The sequence below is a fragment of the Rattus norvegicus genome, chromosome 14 (genome assembly GCF_021556685.1).
Source record: "Rattus norvegicus strain SHRSP/BbbUtx chromosome 14, alternate assembly SHRSP_T2T, whole genome shotgun sequence".
Classification (NCBI taxonomy): Eukaryota; Metazoa; Chordata; class Mammalia; order Rodentia; family Muridae; genus Rattus; species Rattus norvegicus.
The window spans coordinates 100,538,005-100,554,291 of NC_141547.1; the positions used below are offsets into that span (position 1 = coordinate 100,538,005).

At 40.4% G+C, this 16,287-nt stretch overlaps 1 protein-coding gene across 23 annotated transcripts in view; it reads right to left on the bottom strand.

Moving 5' to 3' along the window:
- Nucleotides 1-16,287, bottom strand: part of Ehbp1 (EH domain binding protein 1) — a 253,134-nt gene that overhangs the window by 86,654 nt on the left and 150,193 nt on the right. For all 23 annotated transcript variants that reach the window (NM_001305130.1, XM_087583553.1, XM_087583548.1 and 20 more), the window contains 2 exon segments: nt 3,892-3,940; nt 4,522-4,700. In NM_001305130.1, coding sequence (NP_001292059.1) covers nt 3,892-3,940; nt 4,522-4,700 — 228 coding nt within the window.

A 16,287-nucleotide genomic window follows, 5' to 3' on the forward strand; every position in this document is an offset into this window, starting at 1 on the left:
AAAATCTTAAAGCTTGTTGTTACTGTAGAACACATAAAATTACTGACACTATACCACAGGAAAAGAATAAAATTTCAAGAAAAAAAATGATTAAAAAGGAGGAAAAGAAAACCTTACTGCACAACATAGTCATCTACAAGCACAAAACAAGCAAGAATGTGAGTTCAACAAGAATCTTAGAGGATTCTTTAAGATAAGGATTGGGGTACATGGACCTGTTGGACTAACACCTCTCCTGTGTTCCCATCCCTGCCTGCCCCTTCCATGGTCACGTAATTACAGTGAAGAAGCACTGCTAGCCCAGCCCAAAGAACTAAGTCTGTACTTAGTTCTGTACTGTGGGGTACAAAAGGAAGCAAAGATTATCTCATCTTAGAGGCACAGAAACATTTTTAGTATGACTTGGGGTTGATTTTCATAATGAGGACGGACTGTCTTGGATACGGCAAGGCAGCAGAGGTTGTGAGGTCGTACTGTAGTACTTTGTTAGCCTTTAAACGACGGTGGCACATCAGGTTTTTCTAGTTTTGAAGAACCAGAGCTGTTTCTCAATTTACAATTAATTACTACTGTCCTGAACTAACCCGAGACAGCGCTGTGTCACTAGGAAGCACTCAGAGTCCCAGAAAGGAAGGGCTTTACGGATACACGACTGCATTTAGATGTTAAAAATTTCTACTCTTGACAACAACTTGCATTTAGGAGGACAATTTAATGTTTGTCTACAAAGAAATGTTAGGAAGTTATTTAATCAAAAGAACTTCCGTGCTTTTATAGTAAATTTCTGCCTTTGAATTTAATCGGTAGTCTTCCTGTAGCTTTAACATGTGAAGAAAGAAAATGAAAAATAAATTGTGCTATTAAGACCTACTCGATTTCCACAGAATGATACTTTATAATACAGGTTTTTCAAAATATCTGCTGGACAGGTGGCTCAGTTGGTGTGCACGTATAGACTTGTCCGTTCTTTTACATGTTTTAGGGAAATTAAAGTCATTTTCTTCCTTGTGTGTCCTGACTGCTTGACGGACAGACATCAATAGCGGCCCATCAGGAAATGCACGGCGGTGGTCTAAGCATTTCCTAATTGCATAAGATGCTGACACACTGGTTAGGAGCGGGTGCCACAGGGAAATACCTTTTGTGTTGAGTTCTTTTTACAGACCTGCAAAAATTGATTTGCTCCCTTGTGAGGAAAGTCCTGCTGGTGTTTTGCTTCACTAGCCATTCAGTTTATGCATACTAATTGTGCTTTAAAACAAACCAGGTTTCTTATAATAGGAGGTAAAATTTTTGTCATGTTATACAGGTTAACTTCTGCCGCCATTAATCATGTAGTATGATTGTACACGAAGAGGGGGGAGTGTTTGTTTAAAGATACACATATGTATATAAAATAAATATTATTTGTGTGTGTATGGAGGTGGGGTGGGAGGGTGCACAGCTGCTGTGTGGGTGCTGTGTGTATCTAGGGGGCTGGCAGCAGGCACCTTTACTAGGGGGTCACCTCATCACCCAAGTGTTTTTTCAAAGAAAATTATCTTATTTATTCCGAAATGTTAACGAAATTAAGGAAGAGTCGCTGACCATCAAATTACAAGTAAAAGTAGAACGTGAGGGGAAGATTTTGTTTCCTGGATACGTTAGAGCACATGACAGCACAAAGGGTTCTCAGGGAGACGGAGCCCTGTAAACCAGGAGATAATCTACAGGTGGCAACCACACTGCTCAGTGCAGACGTGAAGAAACACTGCACTATGTGCGCTGACCTGCACTGGAGTCAGTGCTAACACCCTGTTAAAACCCAAGACCATCTGCCACGGGGGACCTGTCTGACATGTGGGGGCTGAACCAGTACTGAGCCATGCTAACTGGACACTTCTTTAGCCATATCACTAGTTTCAAGAAGCCGTGCAAATGGATCATTCTTCCCTATGCAGCAATTAGAAAACCAGATGTCGGTTTCCATCTATGTAGTTAAGCCCATGTTACTTAAGCCTTAATGTGATTCTCTATTTAATTCAGAACAACGAAGGAAAGCTCTACTTAAAGAGTAGTCATCCTCCAGTTGGCCAGGCCTTGCCACGTTGCTCAGGCCATCCCAGCTCTAGCGTTTTCCTGCCTCACAGGCGTGATACAACCAACAGGAAACCAGCAGTTCATCTCATAATGCTGATATCTGCATTTATACTTGCTTGTCACTTCAGTCAAACACAAGGAAACGAGGACAAGGAAATGCCACCTCTATGGATATAGTGTAATAAATGAGAAAAAGGCATTTCACTTGATGAACATGGGCTTTCTAAAATTATGGAAAATGTAATTTTCCAGTCCCTTCCTCTGTAGGAAGCCTACTAAGAAGTGTTGGGGACTGAACACAACCTTCAAGTTCTTTCACTCAGCTAATCCCTAGCTCCTAAAAGGTAATCTCTGTGAGGAATGGGTGCTAATTTTCAAAGACTACCCCTCCTTTCAGGTAGCAGAGAGAGAGAGAGAGAGAGAGAGAGAGAGAGAGAGAGAGAGAGAGAGAGAGAGAGAGAGACTGAGAGACTGACTTTTAAATGTACTATAACTCTACAACTCACATGAAGGAAGAAAAATAGCTTTGATTTAAATTCTTAATTAAATCTCTACCAAGATTATTTACCACCTTGTTCTCTGAGCTCCTCTGTCATTGGATTCCCTCCCGAGAGTAATATTTTACAGCTACAGCGCACACAGTAGTAGAAAGAGGCTGTTACACTAAAATTACAACTATTAAAAAACCGAAATTTGGGAAACATGTTTTAATGGACATATTAATTAATGTGTGTGTGTGAGTGTGTGTGTGTGTGTGTATGTGTGTGAATATAGACACATGCACACACAATCTCATGTAGCCCGGGCTGACGAACAACCTTGAACTAATCTTCCTGCCTTCATGTCCCATGTGCTGGGAAAACAGGCGTGTGCGTTCATATCCAGCCAATAATTAATAATCTGAAGGAGTTTAAACTGTCATTTGTAGAGATGTGCAACAATTGGAGTAAGATATGAAGGTTCACAACAAAAGGCAATATGGGGGTTTAGTTACAGAATTGTGACAACGAATTATACAAAATGTTTTCCTTCAACTGTGTTCAAGAACTTGCTGAATTCCATCTACCCATACACTTACAGATAAAAGCTACAGTTAACCATGCCTCTTCTGAGACAACAATAACACTGCTTTTTCAGTTGGGAAACTCAATTCAGGACCAACACCGAGTGTGCACTGTGAGCAGAGCCTGATGCTGCTTTCTTTGCATATTGAAAATCATGTCTACTGTGCACCTGTAAGATAAACACATCCACCAGCGCTAGCCACGGTCACCAGCCCATGAGGCCAGGTCCTCCCTATGTGGCTGCTCTGAAACCTACAGGCTCACTATCCTCATATGCAGGTTGGGAAGTGCTGATGAAGCATACAGTCATGTATGGAAATACATTTTCACGAGAGAGTAAAAACAGTGTTGTTCATCATCGCTCTGTGTTCACAAGCCTGTGTATTCTTCTGTTGCTTACCCCATAGATTCCTGCTTTCATCCTCTAAAATACTTTTCTAAAGTTACATAACAGTCACGAAAGCTTGGGGTATATTGTTCAAAGACTAAATGTTGCACTAAAAGCAATATGGCTTAAGAAGTGCTCAACAGCTAATGATGGCATGCACACCCTGATGTCTGCCTTGCATTTATGGTCTCTAAAGTCCAGGCAAGCCAGGGTGAACTGTGCACCCATTTAAGCTGCATGCAGCAGTCTCCCCTTGCATGCCACGGTTACGAACTCACCCAACACTGCTGCCTTTCTCAAATTAATAAAACTTGCAGTGAAGCCAAAATCGAAACTTAGCTCTGCCCTGGCATTTCTTACCTTTTTGTTGTTTTCTTTGATGTCTTGAGGATTCAGAGACTTGTAGTCGCTGAGGGGGAAAAAAAGGCACAGTAGGTATATATAATACTTGATAAAAATACATTTTTATAAAATAAACTGAATCTAAAAATTTGATATTCAATAATATCAAAGGGCCACTAGTAATTTCACAGCAGCTCAATAAATAAAACTAATAGTGTATAAAATTCAGGAAACAAGCAAGCAAACAAACAAAAGGTGATTACAAGCTTTATTGCCTGAAATTTTCCATCCAAAAGCGAAGCTAAAGCAAGTAAGAGAGACAAGCTTTGACAACATTTACCGTCCGATAATCCCTTATTACCAATATACAATGGCATGCAGGGTCATCTGTCTCTTATTTGAACACTAATAAAAATTTCATAATAAAGTCAGTTTTTAATAAAATGAAAGAGAAAAATCATTTTTTAAAGGAAAAAACTACTCAGGTATTGAGAAAAAGGTTGTTATCCTGGCATATACTTCTCTCAAAAAAGGCAAGTTCTGTAGCTCAAAAACAAAGTCAAGTATTTAGAATACACGCTAAGAAATTATTCTGTGTTCCTCTAAGAATGCCAGGTACTTACAAATATTTATGATACTTCTACTTACATTAAGTCTGGTCTGAAGTGGTGTAAGATTGCACAAAAAGATAAGCCATTCCTCCACGATGTGGTAAAGTTGGTGATTTTCACACCCCGGTAGTTTTTTGTCACTTCTTTGCACCAGGCAAGCAGCGACTGACTAGCATTTGGCTTTTGCCCCAGAACAGGACTTGGTATCGGGCTTGGCTAGAACATAAGAAAGAAAGAAACAGGGTGGGAAGGGGACACTAAAAGAACTTAATGGAAGATAAAAATTAACATTAATTGACCTAGCTAGATCATTTGAAACCTTTGATGTCAGTTTGGTCCTTCAACACTGTCAATCCATGACAACGGTTGCCTCTGAGAAGGAGACATAAATCTTAACGTTATTATCTTCTTTTTGCCCATGGCGCCTGCCTGACAAGTAGATAAGCAACACTTTAAACTTTTGGGAAGAAGAAGTCATGAGTATGGTTGATGGAAACACCATGTTAAAGTATTTGAATACTTAAGGCTAAACATCTGCGTAACTGACATACTACAGGAGGTTTCCCAGATGCAGTCATAAACAGGATTGGATAGAACGCAGTGCTGTCTACTACAGCACACACTGGCCCTGTTAACTACTTTCAGGGACTGAGAGATAACCTGGGGGAGATTAGTCACAGTGAGTGTAGAACACTGCACAGCCCAATGGTAGTCATATTCAAAATTCTTCCTATGCACATTTGACAACAATATAGTTTTAATTATTAGCAGTGGACACCTTAATATACTTTGGATATACTCAAAATGTCTCCTAATTATTTTTGAGGCGACCTTTGAATAGTAGAGTCCATTGCATGTGTTTAAATCTTAGGCGCACACCCCCTTTGCCCACATGCTTAACAGGATAACCATGGTAACAGAACTATGAGGTAACTGTATAGTAGGGTTTTAATGTTGAAGTTTGATTACTCTCAAAATCAGGCCATTTGTTTTTACTGAATAACTACAATGTTTTATGACAATTATGACAGTTGATACAACTGAAAACTAATATTTGTAGACTTAATTATTTTAATCAAGATTTCAGTCATGAAAACAAAAGAGCCTTGGAGAGTAAGGTGGGAGAATCCCATCATCATTTAAATCTAACCAATGATCCTCCATTCTCACCATGATGCCTACGTAAGACAGACATGTGGTGTCCCACTCACAACAGCAGGTCAGTGCCACACTACTAAAGGAACACTCAACGAGGAATCACCAAATACGTAATTTCTTATTTCTACTGTCAGATTAACGAGGCATTATATAAATAATCACAACCTGGCAAGGCCGTGTTCTTTAAGCAATCACCTCTACAAAGCACCTCTAAACAGTTGTTCACTAACTGTAAACACCAACATATTCAGGGCTGGTGAAAGAGCTCAGTGCATAAGGCCTGTGCTGCCAAGTTTTCTGACCCAAGTTCAATTCCTGGGACCCACAAGGCAGAAGGAGAGAACATATATCAAAGTGTAATAAATAAACAAATTTGGATTAATTCGATCTAATGTAAAAAAAGTATATAAAACTGATTTCCAAATATAGGACATTTACTTTAAATAATACATTTAACTCTCATCCTGACATGTAAACATGAAGTGAATGGCCCATAGTGACCTTGAATACCTCTGGTCACTTAGACTGATTCAGATTGACTTAGAGTGCAATGAACTTGGGAATCCATGAATTAGGCACATTTTCTAAATTCTCTATTATTTATTTTCCTATCATTCAAATAATTACCTGTTAACAATATTTTCTATATGAAATTGTTAGAGCATAGAAGAATCTGAGAATAGGTTATATGTCAGGTAGGTAAATCTACAATTATAATTTTAGCAACTCATTTGAAACATATATATATATGTTTATATATATATTATATATATTATATATATATGTTTATATATATACATATACATGTATATATATCCCTATCTCTAAAAAGGTCTAATATAAGGCGGCTAGACAAGCTAAGCTAAAATTTGGTTTTGTTCTGACCAGAAGCCTGTGTTAGAAAGAACAATCCACTTTCCATAAAAAGGAATCGTATGAATTTGAGAAAATTGGTAAAATAACAAGCAGTTTGCAGAAACAGCAGCTCTACTGAGTGGATCACCAAGCCGTTGTCCTTGCATCTAATATTCTGTAGAGGGTCAGACAGAATTACTGCATCATTTTGGAAATGTCGATGTGCAGCCAGATGACAAGTCACTTCTTGTTATAGCCATGAGGTAGGTCACTGGACCGTGCTCTAGTTTCTTCATCTGCAGAGGAACTGCAATGGTAGCTATGAACAGGCAAACACAGATGTACAGTAGCGGAGTAGCAAGACCTCCTCCTCGCTCCCTCTTGTCTAACACTCTTCCCTTGTTCACCTTCAGTGATGCTCATCTTTGATTGCTCCTTACTTCAGCCACATCCGACCTTTGCAGACATTATCCCATTTGCCTGGTGCTCTCAGATATTCAAACCTTCAATTCAACTTCTCACAGTCTGGCATTGTCATAATGATACAACCCCAGTCCATCATCCACTCCAACACAGCACTCCTGACTCCTCCTACCCTGCACTCCTGACTCCTCCTACCCTGCACTCCTGACTCCTCCTACCCTGCACTCCTGACTCCTCCTACCCTGCACTCCTGACTCCTCCTACCCTGCACTCCTGACTCCTCCTACCCTGCACTCCTGACTCCTCCTACCCTGCACTCCTGACTCCTCCTACCCTGCACTCCTGACTCCTCCTACCCTGTACTCCTGACTCCTTCTACCCTGCACTCCTGACTCCTCCTACCCTGCTCTATTTCCCTACAACCTCTATCCTTCTGTGGTCGGTGTGTTTATGTTATACTTACTTGCTATTGTCTGTCTGTCTGTACTACAAAAGAACTCTGTTAAGTCAAGACTCAGTTTACTGTATTTGCTAACCTATTTTAGGTATCCAGATTAATTCCCAACACATAGTAAATAACCAGTAAATGCTGTTAGGTGAAACGAAACACTTAATAAAGATACGGTAGGCCAGTAAGTGACAACCACAGTTTATCAGGCTGCTACCCTACAACATCAGGACCAAATGTCACCTGCATCATCAGCACTATATGTTGCCGTGCATTACCAGCATCGTCTGCCATGCATCCCCACAGCACACATCATCAGCCCCATGTTGTCACCAGGCAGTGTCCACACCACACTATCAACCATGAATCGTCGGCACAGAAAACCCACTTTCGTTTTGTGAGGCTCTTTTCTAATTTCAAAGGCCATGAAAATGAAGCGATACTTTAAAATCTTTTCTAAACACAGCTTTAACAAATAAATAATATTTGTATCTTGATATTCTATGTATGAAACAAGCTATAAATGACACCAAAACCTACCCCCCAAATGCAGACCTGAAGGGCAGGATGGTGGTGCACACCTTTAATCCCAGCACGCAGAGGCTGGGAGGAAGGCAGGGGCAGGTGGCTCTCTGAGTTCAAGAATTCAACTGTATAAAGTGTGTTCCAGGACAGCCAGGATGACATAGAGGGACTTAGTCTCTTAAGAAGTAAAGAAAAAAACCTGCAAATATAATTTTATAATAAAATATAAAAATATAATAAATATAAAAAGAAAACAAGGTCGCGGAACTATTCTTCCTCTCACTAGCAACAGCGTTTCACTCAGCTAACCTAAATAATCCGCTGTAAATTCCCTAAACGTTAGCAGCTATGAGAAACTGAGGTTCCACGTCTTTCTGCGCTATGCCTGTCCCTCGTTTCTCCTCCTGCGACCGCCTTCGTCCATGGCCACAGCCACACATTCCCTTAGGTATTTCTCTGGATGGTCCTCCTCCCAAGCTCAGGATTCCAGCTCTCACTTCCACACAGACGATTCCCACAGACACAAACATGGTTCCAGCTCTCTCTAGATGACATTTCCAGCTGGCTGTCCTTCCTGCCATATAAAATTTTAATTCAGGATGTTTAAAATCATGATTTTTCTTATAACCTGATTATTTTTATTTTGTTTGAAAAATGATACCGTTATTATACCAACGGTATGGATTGCAACCTCAGAATCATTTTTAAATTCTTCTTTTATATATCACTTACTCACTAGTTAATTCACGGAATTTATATATATCCATGTTATGGCTGTATTCTTTTCATAATTTTATAGTCTACCTCCTTTTGCAAATTCTCCCTTTCCTCACCCATTATCAGAGCATGCTGTTTTTTTTTTTTTTTAACAACACATCTAGTATCTTTGCTGGTTCTCAACACATAAAAACCAGCAACATTTCTGAACACTAAACCCCAAATCCTGCTACACATGTTTACAAGCATGACTCAGCAGTCATGACTCAGCATATGCTGTCTGCAGAAATCCTGGCTTCCCCATCTCCAGAGTGTCCACACAGGGCATCACTTCTGCCACACGTTCAACTGTGACAACACCACATTCTTCTTTCGAGACTCAATTTAACTGACACCTGTACAAAATCTCATCTTAATTTCCAATCAGTAGGCAGGAGCCCTTTTCAATGTTCTTTCAATTTTGTGTGTCTCCGACATGAGACACGGAAATTTTCTTGGATTACACTATATTCTCTAGAGCATGTTACAGTGCTCAAAGAATAATGCTGAGTATCAAAGTATCAAGCAAACTCTACATACACCTCACAAGACCTGTGAGATAGCAATGGCTGATTCCAAAACACATTAAGGAAACTCAGGCTACACAGGTGGGAGTAGATGCATCTATACCTGCTGACAGGTGACGATGCAGGTGACATGTGGTCCTCATGCTGCATTGTAGCAGCCTGGTAATATGATAACCTGATGTATGGAGTATCTCCATAGCAACTGAGACTGCTCTCAATATACATCTCACACTCAAAGGCAATGTGGCTCTAGGACCTCAGTAGACAATGTGCATTTCTTGAAACCAGCACTACGGAAACAAACCAACAACCCAAAGGCAACTATTCAAAACAAACTGGAGCTCAGGAGTTGCTAGAAAAGCCCATTAGACTTTGAGGTTTTGGACTAGAATGAGAATAAGAACTAATTGAGCCCTGTTCAGGAAGGTATCTACCATTACTGCTGAAGCTGAGGGGTGCTTTGGCCTTCGCATTAGCATTCTTGGAGACGGTCCTCAGTTATTGCAAATCCTGCTCGAGGAACATTGGCTAGATCAGGTTTAGCATTTGGTAAGTCGAGAATAGCAGCAATGGTGAGAACAAGAGCATCTGCATCTGTATTATTCCTGTATCTCTGTCCCATCCCTGTCCTCCCCCCTCCCTGGCTTTCCCAAGGTGACATCACATCATCCTCCATCTCCCTCCTCTCCCTTCCCATCCTCCCCTGCGTTCTAACAGTCCCCTCTGGCCTCATTAACTAGCAGAGTATGGCCTTGAACTCTTTATCCTCCCGCCTTATCGGAGTGCTAGAATTACAGGCAGCGGTTGGTTACAGCAGTGTGAGCATGCGAGAGATTGAGCCCAGAGAACCATGTGTGTGAGGCTCTAAGCCACAGCCCAGCACTTCTCTCTTGTCGTAAAAGTGATGAAGTCTTATAAGATTTATGCTCAGATTAAAATAATGCTGAGAACCCTCAGCTATGTTAACATTTTTTAAGAGCAGAAAAAATATTAGAAAAGGTTTTTAAGAACTATCCAACAATTACTCTTTAGCACAGCAGTGGCAGAGTGAGTCAAAGTCTTGGCATCATCATCATCACTATAAAGGTCGCCTCACAGAGTGAGCCGGCAGCACTGGACGTGAGGCGAACTCCGACAGCAGCCCTATGAGCACCACAGCCTCCAGAGTAACATGGGTGCAATGCAAAGAGAGGGGAGGGAAACCAGAGTTAGATTCTCTCACCGTCCGGCTTCACTGTGAAAAGGAAAGACACATCAGTGCTATGTACTGTAGTCACAGACCAGAAACTCAGTTTTGTGGAGAAACTCAACTTTCTCCTCAGAGAGAAAGGGTTAAACCTACTAGCCCATTCTTAATGAAGAAACAGTCAACTTTATCCAATATGTTTACCATTTCCAAGGGAAATACACTAGATAAAACTGCACTATTATGTGTTGTTACAAGGCGACAGTACTTAGTGGAACAATAGCCCATGCTTGATGAACCACACACACCTGACAGCCTATGATAAACTCTAAATGAAAATCAGAAACAAACGCCCAGCATCTGGTGCTTACTGTGCTCATATACAATCAGGACCTTGAAAGCCTGTGCATGGGACATTACAGCACTGTAGACTCTGTAAGCCTCATAAGCCCGCATCGAGAGGGCTCATTAATTATGACAATAGTAATAATTTATAGCACTTGACACTATGATACAAAAAATAGTTTCCTGTCCCTCTAAATGTTAAACTTGGTGCTAAGCAACTATGTACATTTTTCCCGATAAAAGGCTTTATACTTAGAGTATATGAAAAATTCTTAAAACACACTAAGGGAAATAAGGTCAACTAATATAATGATGGACAAAAACTGAAAGAGCACTTCCAACTTTTTACTTGAATATAAAATGAAGTCTAAGCATCTAGAAAATATGAACCTTGTCCAGTCCCATGAGAATTCAGAAAGTTGCACCTGTACTAACATATGCTTTCCCTAGGAGGGCTGACATTTTAATAGATATTCCCATTGAAGTGATACTAATAAGATGAAAACTATTAACTGACAAGGATGTGGAAGAAACAAGTTTTCATCCAGAGTTGATGAGAAACTCTGGTAAGATCTATTATTGTAAAATTTGAAGACATGGCCATCCTATGACCCAACCATTCCTGGGTTTATGACCTATAGACGTACATGCTTGCCAGGCAAAATGACACATGTGTATGGAAATGTTTACGGTAGCAATGTTCATAACTTTTCAAATATGAAACAACAGCAAACAATAAAAGTAGGCATCACCTGGAATACGAGAGAACAGACTTCAGACTATGTTGACTTGCATAGAAGACAACAGTGGTGACACTAATATTTTTAATCGCAATTTAACAGCTTTTGGAACATCTACATGAACCTTGATAGCAGTGAACAATGCACAGTCCAATAAAGTCACATGGCCACACTCAGTTGTTCAAGATGTACACAACAACTGAGGCCAGACAGCAGACTCCAGAAAGATGGGAAACAAAAATGTCACCCCCTTAACTAAATACTTGGCTGGGAAGATAAGCTATGTTAACAAAGATATATACTTATGTAAGCTTAAACTAGTTTACTGACATTTCAAATGAATATATTTTTAAATTACACAATTTTTATTTTCAAACATTAGTAAATATATTCATATAGATGAGTGTTTTGGGGAGTTCCGATGACTTTAATACCATTATTATGGTAAAATACATACAGTATAATACTTATCTTAGCCTTTTAGTAAGTATGTAAGTTCATGGTTATACGTTCATCAATGGCACTATTTATTCTCAGATGTCTTTTCATTTTGCAAAACTGAGACGCTCTATGCTTACTAAGGAACAGCTCCCCATTTACTGCTTTCCCACATGTTGGCAGCGTGTCCATGCGCACGTGTGCATGTGTGTGTGTGTGTGTGTGTGTATGTGTGTGTGTGTGTACATGTATATGTGTGCATGCCAGTGTGCGTGCGTGTGTGTATGCATGCGTGTGTACGTGCATGTGTGTGCGTGCGAGTGTGTGTGTGTATACACGCGCATGCGTGTGTGCATACCTCTGTATGTTGCCAGGATCAGACCTATGGCACTGAGCACTTGCCTCTACACTGAACCACACCCCAGCACTCTACTTTCAGTCCACGATATTGATTAGTGAGGTGCCTTACAGATGGATTCATGAATTTGTCTTCTTGTGGCTCTTTCATTTAGCATAATGGTTCTCAAAGTTAATTCATGCTCAAATAGTTATGAGAACCACCCCTGTTAAAACAGGAACAGCCCTGCACTGTATGTGCTGGGCATGCTTTGGTCCTCATGCATCTGCTGACAGACACCAGGCTACTTCAGTCTTACAGCTGTTGGGAACAAATGCTGCTCAAGCCTGTCTCCAGCTGACTGGGCAGTTTACATTCACGCCAGCAGCGGGCAGGACTGACACATTTTAAAACAGTGTAGCAGTTTCAGCGTGGACCGGCTGCTTTTCACACTGCAGCTTTGGTGTGCATTTCCTACTGATTAGTGACGTGAGCACCTCTTCCATACCTACTGGACATCTGGACATCACTGGAGAGAGCATATTCAAATCTGCTGTGGCACTATCAAATGAGATTTTAGTTCTGTAGTTTTAGGAGTTCTTATACACTTGGGGTTAGTTCCTTATTAGAAATACTTCCTCCCGTTTCACCTGGTCTGTTTTGGTCCATAAAAATTTAAATTTTCTTGAAGTAAATTTTGTCTATTTTGGGTGTTGCTGTCTATGACTTTTGAGTGATATTCAGGAAAAATTGTTCCCAATGATCCAGAACTGTGGGGCTTCTGCCCTATATTTTCTTCTGAGAGTTCTGAGGCCTTCAGTTCTCATATTTAGGCTTTATCTACTAGGTACAGGAGGTCAGGTGACAGTCCACCTTCACTCTCTTATGTGTGACCTTCAGTTTTCCAAAAGTATTTGTAAAAGAGATGGCTTCTCTCTCCAAGACCACTGAACACTCTTGACGCCCTTGTGAGAAGGACTGATATTACCCTATGAAAAGTAATCACTTCTGGTTTACATGGCTTTACTTAAAAAAAAAGCTGACCATATTTTTGATTACTGAGACTACTACAGTAAGTTTGGAAGTTGTAAATTATACATTTGCTTTAAGCATTTGTTTTTAAAAAGATACTGCAGGTCCTCTGGAACCACATTTGACTATTAAGATGGTGTGTTTTCTATTTTTCAAAAAAAAAAAGTAACTGGAATTTTAATGATTACATTAGATCTGTAGATTCTAGTTACATCTTACGTATAGCAGTATAGTTTTCAAAGCACGAACATGGGATATCTTTGCAGTCTGCAACTTCTTAATTCATTTCAAAAGTGCTTTCTAGTTTTTAGTTGGGTCCAACTTCTTGGTTAATTTATTACTTCCTTTTTAGCTCCTTTTTTGGACATGGGTGTTAGGAAGCCCCATGGTGACCTTGGACTTGGGGTCAACAATAATCTTGAGTTTCTGACCCTCCTTGCCTCCACTTCTAAAATGCTAAAATTACAGGTCTGTGCTATTACACTCAGGTTTGTGAGGTGCTGGGGTCAAACCCAGAGCTCCAGCTAGGTGAACATCCTACCCGCTGAGACACCCACCGTCCTAGTTCAGTTTATTTCTAAGCATTTAGCTCTTTTTGATGCTACTGTTCAGAGAATTACTGTCTTAATTTCTCGTTCTGCTTGTTTAATGTTGGTATTGAGAAACGCAAATGACTTTCTGTTGTTACCGTTGATGATTTTACTCAATTTATTGATTTTAAGTTTGTGGGTGTGTAATCTTTAGGGTTTGGTATATGTATAAGCCCATCAATTCAAACAGAGCTAATCTTACAACATCCTTTTTGATTTTGGCGATTTACATTTTCTTGTATAATTGCACTGGCCAGGATTTCAAGTTCTTAGTGAGAAGGACAAGTTCCAAGGGTGGCCATACTTGCCGTTCCTTGGCTACAGAAGAAAAGTCCTCTGTACCTGTGCAGTCTGATGCTACCCCGAGCTTTTCACCATGTGGCTGTCATTATCTCCCGGAAGGTTCCTTCGAACCCTAATCTGTTGAGTGCTCTCATGAAAGGGAACATGTCCTGTCAAATGCCACTCAGGCAATAGTTCAGATGGCCATCTTAATTTCTAAATGTATCGATGGAGCATATGACATTGACCCATTCCTTCTGCTGAGTCTCAGCAAACCCCTACTTGGGCACACAGTGCAGTCCTTTAAAATGTTGCACAGCTTGGCTCCATGGTATTTGTGCTGAAGATTCTTACATCACTTGAAAAAGAAAAGCAATACTGATCTACAGTTTTGATTTTGTGGTTGGTAGGGTAATGCTGACCTCAAAGGATGAGCTAGGGAGTGTACTCCCTCACAGTTTAGAAAATTTTGAGAAAAAAAAATGGTGCTATTTCTTGGGATGCTTAATAAAATGGCTGTGAAACTGCTTTAGTTGTTAGGAAGTGTGACCCCCTGCCCAACCCCCATCCCGCCCGTGGTCTCATTGTACTGCATGGACTGGCCTCAGAGTCAATGTTCATGGCCTCCATTTCAGAATGTTGGGGCCATAATAACAAGAGCATGAGCCACCACAATCAGCTTACAGGGAGACGGTTTATTACTGATTCAATTTCTTTTAATAAAGTTTGCTACAAATCTATTCACATGTTTTACTTCCACATGGTTTAGTGTGGGTAGCCATTGTTCCTAGACATTTGTCCAGCTAAGTTATGTGATTTGATGTATGACTGCTCACAGTGCTCTCTTAAAACTCTTTAAATGTCTATTAAATGGGCAGCAAAACCCACTTTTACTTCTGATTTTAGTAAATTGAGCCTTCTCTGCCCAACCCACATCCATATTTGATAGACCTGTGATAAAAAGTGAAGCAAGACAGAGAGAATAAAATGTCTGAAGGTTTCTATGGAGACAACAGCAATCTTTAAGAACAGGTTTTCAAGTAACTAAGTGTAAAGTTTTGCTCCTGCATATGTGGAAGAGGATGAAGACCTTTCTCCCCACTATAATCTGGCTCTGTAATGATGTGTGTAATAATCACACATCATTATTTCATAACAAAGTTAAAGTGTGCCCAGTCTGCTGATTTTTCTGACTGAAAAAGTCAACCTTAAGTTGGGTCTCTCTAAGGCGTTGGGCTCCTGTTTAGTTCACCTTTGTTCTACACTTCATTCTTTCTGGTTTGGGGATTGTTCTTCCTTTTCTACTCCCCTGAGGTACAAGTTAGCTGTGGTTTAAAAATCTTTGTTGTTAAACTATTTTGTGTGTGGGTGGTGGTGGTGGTGGTGGTGGTGGTGGTGGTGGTGGTGGTGGTGTGTGTGCCGTGCGTGTGCTGTGCATGTGCTGTGCATGTTTACATATGTGTAGCTGTACAAACACTATGCGTGTGTGCTCACACACATGAAGGCCAGAGGTTAATTTCGAGTGCTGTCCTCACCTTATATACCGAGATAGGCTCTCTCACTTCAACCCAGAGTGCAAAGACTCAGCAGGTCTCTGCTCCTCCTAACCCCCACCACCACTTTTCCCTCTTGACTCTATGGACTCTCTTTAAACCCACAAAGTCCTCTCAGTGATACCAGTCTATACATAGGTGGAGGGTCAACTTTAAATTTAACTGTATTTTAGTCTTTTTGTTTATGAAGTATAGATTTCAGGTACAAATAAATATAACTTCTGTAATGAATTACCAACAGTTATCCTTCGGGAGATACACTAACTTGGTGCTGCACAAACTCACCTAGAATCACTTGTGCATCCCAAGCAGGCAGACTTGAAGAGACACACCACGAAAGCTGAAGACCTTGTAGCCTCACTAAGTGCCTGCTTTCTAAGAATCCTTACATAAATTGACAGACCCATGATAAAAAAGTGAAGCAAGACAGAGAGAATAAAACGTCTGAAGGTTTCTATGGAGACAACAGCAATCTTTAAGAACAGGTTTTCAAGTACCCAAGTGTACAGTTTTGCTCCTGCATATGTGGAAGAGGACGCAGACCTTTCTCCCCACTCTAATCTGGCTCTGTAACTTCACAAACCATTATTTAATGTAACTTTGTGCTT